The 8,264-nt window shown below is 32.8% G+C and overlaps 2 protein-coding genes across 3 annotated transcripts; one reads left to right on the plus strand and one right to left on the minus strand.

The window, feature by feature from the left end:
• Positions 1–83: 83 nt before the first annotated feature.
• Positions 84–4,751, minus strand: LOC140047912 (NAD-dependent protein deacylase sirtuin-5, mitochondrial-like). Its single transcript, XM_072092942.1, has 8 exons — positions 4,514–4,751; positions 4,165–4,272; positions 3,931–4,048; positions 3,158–3,245; positions 2,923–2,976; positions 2,431–2,548; positions 1,838–1,947; positions 84–1,621 (listed from the first exon to the last, which is right to left on the minus strand). The coding sequence occupies exons 1-8, from the start codon at positions 4,748–4,750 to the stop codon at positions 1,549–1,551; spliced, it is 906 nt and encodes a 301-aa protein (XP_071949043.1). The 5' UTR covers position 4,751; the 3' UTR covers positions 84–1,548.
• A 106-nt stretch (positions 4,752–4,857) lies between these two features.
• Positions 4,858–8,243, plus strand: LOC140046354 (transmembrane protein 230-like). Of its 2 annotated transcripts, none has more exons than XM_072090974.1 (3): positions 4,858–4,887; positions 5,492–5,633; positions 6,038–8,243. In XM_072090974.1, exons 2-3 carry the CDS (start codon positions 5,556–5,558, stop codon positions 6,308–6,310), a joined length of 351 nt encoding a protein of 116 aa, XP_071947075.1. In that variant the 5' UTR covers positions 4,858–4,887; positions 5,492–5,555; the 3' UTR covers positions 6,311–8,243. The 2 variants fall into 2 exon arrangements, with proteins under 2 accessions (XP_071947075.1, XP_071947076.1); XM_072090975.1 differs by lacking the exon at positions 4,858–4,887 and adding an exon at positions 4,990–5,006.
• Positions 8,244–8,264: the final 21 nt, after the last annotated feature.

Below are 8,264 nucleotides of genomic sequence, written 5' to 3' on the forward strand. Positions count from 1 at the left end.
ATTAAACATGATGAAATAAAGATCAATTATGAACATGGTTAGTGTTTTTGTATCTTATTCATATTTTATTCCAGTTGAGCTTTCTCATTTCAATTGAATCTTGTTTTATTTTCCACTATATTGGTGGACTTTTTTGATGTTTGTGTACTTAATTTATCTTAACAGCAAATAGAATTTGCAATACAGAATATAGCTTTATTATTTACTTTTATAGTACTGTATTATACAGGTATTAAAATTATTTAAAAATAAATTACAAAACATTATTTTTCAATTTTTACTGAACACCAAAAAGTGTTTATATTATTTCTAAAAAATATAATACATATTCCTTTGCACTTTGAGAGTTTGGTGTAATGGTTATGTATCCACAGTCACAGTTGAGATCGCTGGTTCAAGTCCCGCTGAGATTTTTTAAAATTATTATTAGGTCTATTATTTTTTTATTTCTTTTTTCTGACCCTTCAAAATTTAACCACAATTATATGATGAGTCATTGTTCATTGTGGCTAAGTTTGGTGAGAATCGGATAAAATTTGAACTCGTCCGAGCTTTTGGGGTATAGATCACTGTTTCCAAATTTGGTGAGAATCGGATGAAAACTGTGGCCTCCAGGCTGTTCACAGACACACACACACACACACCCACCCACACAAACATACAGGGGTGAAAACATAACCTCCTTGGCGGAGGTAATAATATAAAAAACAGTACTATGATGTCTTAGTGATCATAATAGGAAATACAAAGTTAGTATATTTAACTTGCACTGGCTTTTAAAAGCTGCACTATATACTGTATTTCAAAGCATTTTTTGTCTTGATTGTTGCTTTAGAGCCTGTCCTGAATATATTTATTGCTATGCATGTCAATTTGACTTTTATAACTCCATGCGTTTGCTTTTATAGGATATACAGTATTATGTATATTCTTTTTTAAAGACATCTTTACACTAATAAATGTCGATTACTGTTGTACTTCTTTTTGAATCTGATTATTCTAATGGCAAGTTGACATGATTACTACCATTACAATAATGTACTGTAAAGGTAAAGGTCCTGTATTAAATTCTGAACATAAGCCTCGGCATTATGTGGTAGGGTGGCCAGTTTCTTTCCACAGCACCTTGTCCTCCCTAGTATTTTCAACCAAGTACTCATTTACAGCTGAGTAGACTGGGAGTTGTCAAGAATGGAACCCAAGTCTATCTGTATGACAGTCAAGTGTCCTAACCACTCAAATACAGTACCTAACTGTACTGTGTAATAGCTAGAAACCATAGTATTACAAGATTTAAAGTCAATTTCAAATCAATTGGATATAAATTATTAGTACTGATGTATATATGCGACCTGAGTATTGAATCTCCCCGTCCCTTATAATACCACAACCACAACCCTCTTGAAGATCCATGATCCTGTGCAATACAAGGACTGCAACATGAGTACTGCAAGTACCCACAAATTCTAAATATGCATTATTTATATACTCTGTTGATATTCTGTATATCTCTGGATTAATTTGAATGGTTGTCTTGAATTCCTTGTACTAATTTGGTTCCGATGGATGTCTCTCAATTGCTTTTGGCAAGGTTTCTCCAGCAGGCCCTTTGAAGTGGAAACTGCAATAAACGTAATTTACATAAATAAACATTCTAATAAACCAGAGACCACTATTAACATCTATTTTTATCTCCATTATCAAGCCATGGCTGTTCACAAGACAAACATATACAGAAGATGCTCTACATATATAGCCTTCAGGCTAACATAATGTATGCCAGAGCCCTTCGATTGGTAGCGAAGCCACAACTCAACTTGATTGACTCAGTACTTACTGAAATCGGCTTGTTGCCGGAGTATCTTCCAAGTTAAACTCGGCAGTTGGCACCTTGCTATCGTACGGCCTAAAGGCAGCAGCAGGGTACACAACAGATGAGGTGCCCACCTAGAGAAATGATAAATACATTTCATAAACATATTGTAGGCATGATCGAATGTTGTCACTTCAGCTATCAACCCTAAAGCTCTGTCTACACTATCAAACTAGTTGGGCAAAAAAAGTGTGATGTGCCCAAATATGGTAGTGATATGCTAAAATATGGTAGTGATATGACATCATCGCCCTATATGGGCACATCACATTGTTTTGTCACATAAAGTTTGATAGTGTAGACAGAGCTTAATATGAATACGTAGACTTGTGATTTCTCTCACCCATCTTTGAAGAAAGAGCTGTGCCATTGTTTAAGAGGAATTGGTAAAATGAAGAAACGAATAGAAGGCTCCAAAATGTAATTATATAATAACTTAAGTTTCTTTTTTTTTGCTAAAACCTTTTCTTCTATTGAAATGATTAAAATAATCTGTTTTGATTACTATAAATAGTAAATAAGAGGCGTTTTACTACAAATGATTGAAAATCACCTACCACCAAATAAAGATCGCATTTTTCAAGATGTTTCTCAATTTCCATTAGTGTGTCTGGACAAAGTGGTTCACCAAACCAGACAACGTCGGGCCTGGTGAGTGCTGAACATTCACCGCACCTGAAGAGAAAAATATTCATGCCATCTATATTAAAATTATGCAGGGAACAATGATTCTGAAAACTAGTTGGACAAAAAATGTGTGATGCACCCAAATATGGTAGTGATATGCTTCAATATGGTAGTGATATGACATCATCACATCTACACATCACATTTTTTTGTCACATAAAGTTTGATAGTGTAGACAGAGCTTTACATTAGTAAGTCATTTGTACCTGAGGCTTATAATGTTGATATTCGCAAAGGCACCCCCCAATCACCTTCCCACTTGCATTATATCAGTCTCATGACCCCTCTTTTGAAGTTTGTGTATAATTTGTGTTGTCTGGCACTACATACAGTATATTACCACTATCAGTAGGAATGTTTACCTTGGTAAATCTTCTACAGGTATTCTGTCACCTTTTGCATTTGGATCTGGTGAACTTTTAAAAAAGATAAAGAACAAGATTAGCAAAATATACTACTGATAAATAGATCATTTATTAAGAACAGTGTGAAATCTATTGGCAGCCATGACAAAAATACATAGAAATTTATACAGGTTTAACAACATAGGATTCTTTGTAAAGTAATATTATTATTGAAATATAATATACTACTTACCCTCTACCAGCAAGAGCAGGAACTATGGGATTGTTGTAATTGCTGAGAATAATACCACATTTTGTACATCTGGTCTTGTATAGAGATCCTACAAAAATAGCAAAAGTAAATAAAAATATATTTAGTTAGCACATTTATTTATTCACCAATAGCAAATGAATTAGAGCAAACAAAAATAGCTTTTTGCCCCATACTAACAAATACATTGTATACAGTATGAACAATAGCAATGAAATAGATATAACAATATATAGTATATATAAATATACTAAGTGAAAAAATATGATTGCTTTCCATTAAATGTGTTCAATGCCAAACAAATAAAAGAGTTCCTATTTATTCTGAAAATCACTATCGGCATGGTTATCTGTGCAAATAGCACAATCATGCATGATATTTACTATTTTCTATGCAGTGGACTGTACTGGATAGAACGGGGATAAAAAAACAGAATTAAGAAGAATGGTGGAACTTGCCAATAGAAAACTATTACAATTTTGCTGGTGATAGTCTCAAGTTATTCTAAATAGCGGAGCTGTAGCTTGGTGATTAACATGCTTGCCTTCTAATCCCAAGGTCTATGGTTCAATCCTTACCTATGTGCCAGGGTTGTAACTCATGACTCTTTCAACTCCGTTCGCTAAGCCTCAAATGAGACATACAGAGTTTATAAGCGCGATAAATTAAAAAATAGTTCATCCATTCTGTAACTGCTTGCTGATGGATGAAAAAAAAAATAAATAGGAACAAATTAAATGGACTACTGTACCAACCATGAATCTCTAAGACTTTTAAAGATCCAGCACGGCGATGAAGTTCATCAATGTTCTGTGTGATAACAACAACTGTTCGTCCTTGTCTTGCAAGTCGTGCCTCACATTCTGCTATAGCCTTAGAACAAGATTAGTTTATCATACCTTAATGTACAGTTATAAAAATCTTTGTGCCCAAATATTTGTTTCTAATTATTTAGCAGTATTGGCAATTTATTTTGATATTGCACTTACAATGTGTGCCTTGTTTGGCTCCTTCGATGCAGCTACTTCACGACGATGGCTATAAAACTCCCACACAAGTGATGGATTATCCGCAAAGGCAGTAGGACTGACTAAATCCTGTTTTTAAAAAAAGGAAGTAATCAAGATTTGTATTGTGACTGTCACATGATGATGAAGTATCTTATTGTGATTTTGAAATTTGAAATTATTGTGAAACATTAATTAAATCTATAATTTATACAAGAAACATTGATATTACTGATTTACAACTTCAGAGGTATTAGCACTTAATTTATACCGTTTAAATTTGTGTGTTATGCGCAATTCTGAATATGAACAATTCTGGAAAAATCCTTGCCTGAGCACGGTAGGTTCTCCAGAGTCCTCCAGCTCCTCTAAAAGTTGGGATGCCACTCTCTGCACTACACCCTGCTCCTGTCATTACAACAATGTGTTTTGCTTTCTGGAAATATTCACGAAAAGTAGCATAGTCTGAACTTGGACGAGGAGATACCATTTTTACTTGTATTGCTGTTGTCAGGAGATATCTCGAATGGAAGTTAGATAGGCCTATCAATTTACACAAATATTTCATTTTCCGGGTTACGTATTGGAAGTTCATTCATCGATAGTTGATATCAATCGATTTTTCATATCGCGATCGCTGAGGGCGTCATCAATGTTGTTATTGATCTTTTTTGTGGTTGCTGGTGGCGTGTAATTTGTGAAATCGTGGGTATTTTTATCATGTTTTTGACAAATTTCAATTAACTTTATTGTAATAATAGTCGGTTAGTTATGTACTTATGTACATTCATTATATATGGTAGGAAAATTTGAATAAAAACGTGGTTAGTAGTGCAAATTTACAACAAAAATAGTCTAGCCTAGGCCTAGCCTAGTTAGGCCCTAGTTTAGTAGGCTATCTATCTATCTACTACGCTATAGTGCCGGCCGTGAGCTTTTACCTAAACCAGTTTAAGCATTGTCAATAGGTCAAAGGCCACGGATATGATATATATTGGAACTTGTTATTATTGAAGGTTTTAGACCTGTAATAATATTAGGCTTAGCCTAAAATATGTGACATTCTAATTTAACTTTTGTTAAATAATTCTCAAAGAACAAAAAAATCATTGAAAATGAAGATGACCAGAAAGTGAAACAACTAAATTAATATATAATAATAGTATGGTCAGTTTAACATTATTTTTATTTTATAGTTTACAGTATTTAGTTTTTTCAGGATTAGGCCTGTTATTAATACTAGGAACTATTTTGTTTATTTTAAAAATTTATCCAAATTGTATTTTCATTTTTCTACCTCTATGGACAGGTCTTGTAACGCAACAGCTTTGTAAATTTTCATTCTGGATTCATTTAAGAAAAAAGAAGTAGAGATGACGAAGAAGAATGCCAACGATAGCAGCTTGAAATATGTGCGTATGAAGAATGAGAGTGAGTTCTCTGATCTCCAAGTAAGTTATTAACGTAGTGGGTAAGAAAAACAATCTTTCAAACTAACATTATTTTGCTTAAAGCTCTGTCTACACTATCAACCTTTATGTGGAAGAATGTTGTGATGTGCCCATATTTGGACATGATGATGTCATATCACTACCATATTTAAGCATATCACTACCATATTTGGACACATCACACTTTTTTTGTCAAACTAGTTTGATAGTGTAGACAGAGCTTAAGAGCAATTTTACTGACAGAGTATTGTCAAATAAGTGCAGTAATATTCTATGTTAATGAGCTTGAGTATCACCCATATATATTATATGAACATGTATTGATATTGATTGATTGATTGATTGATTGACTATATATTGATTCCACTTTACTTACTTTGAATTTTCTTTTATATTGTTTGTAGTGGAAGACTCTTGATGAACCAAAGATCCCTAAAAGGTCCATTCTCATTGCCTTCCTTCTGTTTGTGATGGGAACCATTTTGTTAACAGTCGGAGTCCTTCTGTTTACCAACACATGGTTTGACGTCAAATACCACGATCGTACTTGGCCAGTGATAGTCATCGGATGTATCCTGTTCATTCCTGGTGCTTACCACGTCCGTCTAGCTTACTACGCTTACAAGGGATATAAAGGTTACAAGTTTGATGACATACCAGATTATGATGATGAGTGATGGTGAACCAGTGACTGCATCTACTTCAACATCTATATTAAGTCTAAGCCCATAGCCAGGATTGGGAAGGAGGGTTCAAGTGGTCACACAAACCCCTTTTTTCTGAAGTGCCCTTTTCAAAATGGAGACCAGAAGCAAGAATGCTAGTAAACAGCTTAAAGGTCAAGATGATTTTTCCCCCTTTTGTAAAAACATAACCTTCCTGTAATAATCCTGGCTACAGTCCTGAAGTCTACTGTAACGTATATCATTATTAAAAGTAGAATACATTTCAGTTTATTATAGGAAAAGATGCAGATTAATTAAATTTAAAGGGAAGTGGTTCACCTGTGCTCGGCATTATGCAAATTTTACACACACATTTTAAATACAGTGCTATCAGCCTGTAGTAAAGTAATACATTCCATGCAATAAACTTGCTTACAATGTTAATTCATTTTGTCAGTAACAGTTAAACCACTTTTCATTTAAAGCTCTGTCTGTCTACACTATCAAACTTTATGTGACAAAATGTAATGTGCCCATATATAGACATGATGTCATATCACTACCATATTTGGACATATCGCTACCATATTTGGGCACATTAACACTTTTTTTTATAGTGTTGTCAGAGCTTACACAAGGTTTAGTATACATAAACCAAAAGATTTTATCTATCATACTTTGTTATCAGTGAGTGCCTTATGTTTATTTATTAAGTGCAATTTTAACATTTTGTAAGCATCATTGTTTTTCCAATATTTTATCGATATTTAAGTCTGGTATAATGTGTTTAGTCAATTGTGATGATTATTCTAACTGTAATTTTTTATACAAGGTATTGCGTAAAAATACTAGTGTTTTACTTATTTCAGGTCAAGAGTCCTATCACATTAGGTCATTTCCAACAATTATTACGTAATTAGGTATTGAAGAAATTAGTCAAACATGAATTTGCGAATTTGATGATTTTCATAGATATTTTTTTTTAATTGTTATTGTTTATTTGTCATCTCATATGAGTGATATATAGTCTCTCTGAAACATGAGCTTGTAAAAAGTGTCCAGTTTTTCTGGATAGTACAGTTTTAAAAATGCATTTGGCTACTGGATTTGTCTTTGCAGCACTCACAGTTTGAAAAGAGGTGACTAATCTGATAAAAACAAAAGTCAGGAAATTTATCTTTAAGATTTTTATTAATATCAACACAATTATAGAGATATAAATTAATACAAAATGGAACTACAGTACTCAAGCAATGACTTAAGAAAAAGTATATAACGTTTATAATCAGGAAGGAATGAATAAATGTGATAATGTTTATAAAATTAGGAATAGCTTATGTTTTGAGAGCAGAGCTCACTGTTTGCATATTGTGGCTCCTACATGGGTGGGCCTACAGTAGTTGGTTGTGAAGCCTCTCATTTCGATTTTTAAAATCTACTTCACTACAAATCGGCCTAATTCTTAATATTCACTAATAATAGGTATTAATTATAGATTGTAGAATTTATTGGATTTGAAACGTTTTACTATGGTTTGTACATATTGAATACATAAAGAATTGGAAATTTACCATTAGTACAGTAAGTGTACTGTTAAGTACAGTAATTTTACTGCTTAGTACATAGTAATTGTACTGTTTAGTACAGTAATTGTACTGTTTAGTACAGGCATGGCTTATTTCTCCATGGTACATTTTTCTTTAGAATGTGACGGACGTTTAAAATAGTCATGCTACATTAGTAGTAAAATAAAATAAATCCCTTTAAACAAAATGTGTAAATTATATTGTAAATTATATATATTTTATATTCAAACTTTCATAAGGATTTCTGAATACATATTGTAATTATTGTACGGTATATTATAATTACTAGTTTTACAACTATGTCAATATTTGTGTAACACATCGTGTGCGAAATAGATCAATATTATTGTGAAAATCAATACCTATGGTCAAATGTCAAT

The sequence above is a fragment of the Antedon mediterranea genome, chromosome 4, assembly GCF_964355755.1.
Source record: "Antedon mediterranea chromosome 4, ecAntMedi1.1, whole genome shotgun sequence".
NCBI lineage: Eukaryota > Metazoa > Echinodermata > Crinoidea > Comatulida > Antedonidae > Antedon > Antedon mediterranea.

What these genes read in the sequence shown, in the direction of transcription:
- LOC140047912 (XM_072092942.1), bottom strand. Translation starts at nt 4,750, where the DNA reads ATGAAATATTTGTGTAAATTGATAGGCCTATCTAACTTCCATTCGAGA. An exon ending in GGAGAACCTACCGTGCTCAG is followed by an intron (nt 4,273 to 4,513) that starts GCAAGGATTTTT and finishes TTTTAAAAACAG; the next exon opens with GATTTAGTCAGTCCTACTGC. An exon ending in AGCCAAACAAGGCACACATT is followed by an intron (nt 4,049 to 4,164) that starts GTAAGTGCAATA and finishes TCTTGTTCTAAG; the next exon opens with GCTATAGCAGAATGTGAGGC.
- LOC140046354 (XM_072090974.1), top strand. Translation starts at nt 5,556, where the DNA reads ATGACGAAGAAGAATGCCAACGATAGCAGCTTGAAATATGTGCGTATG. An exon ending in GTGAGTTCTCTGATCTCCAA is followed by an intron (nt 5,634 to 6,037) that starts GTAAGTTATTAA and finishes TATTGTTTGTAG; the next exon opens with TGGAAGACTCTTGATGAACC.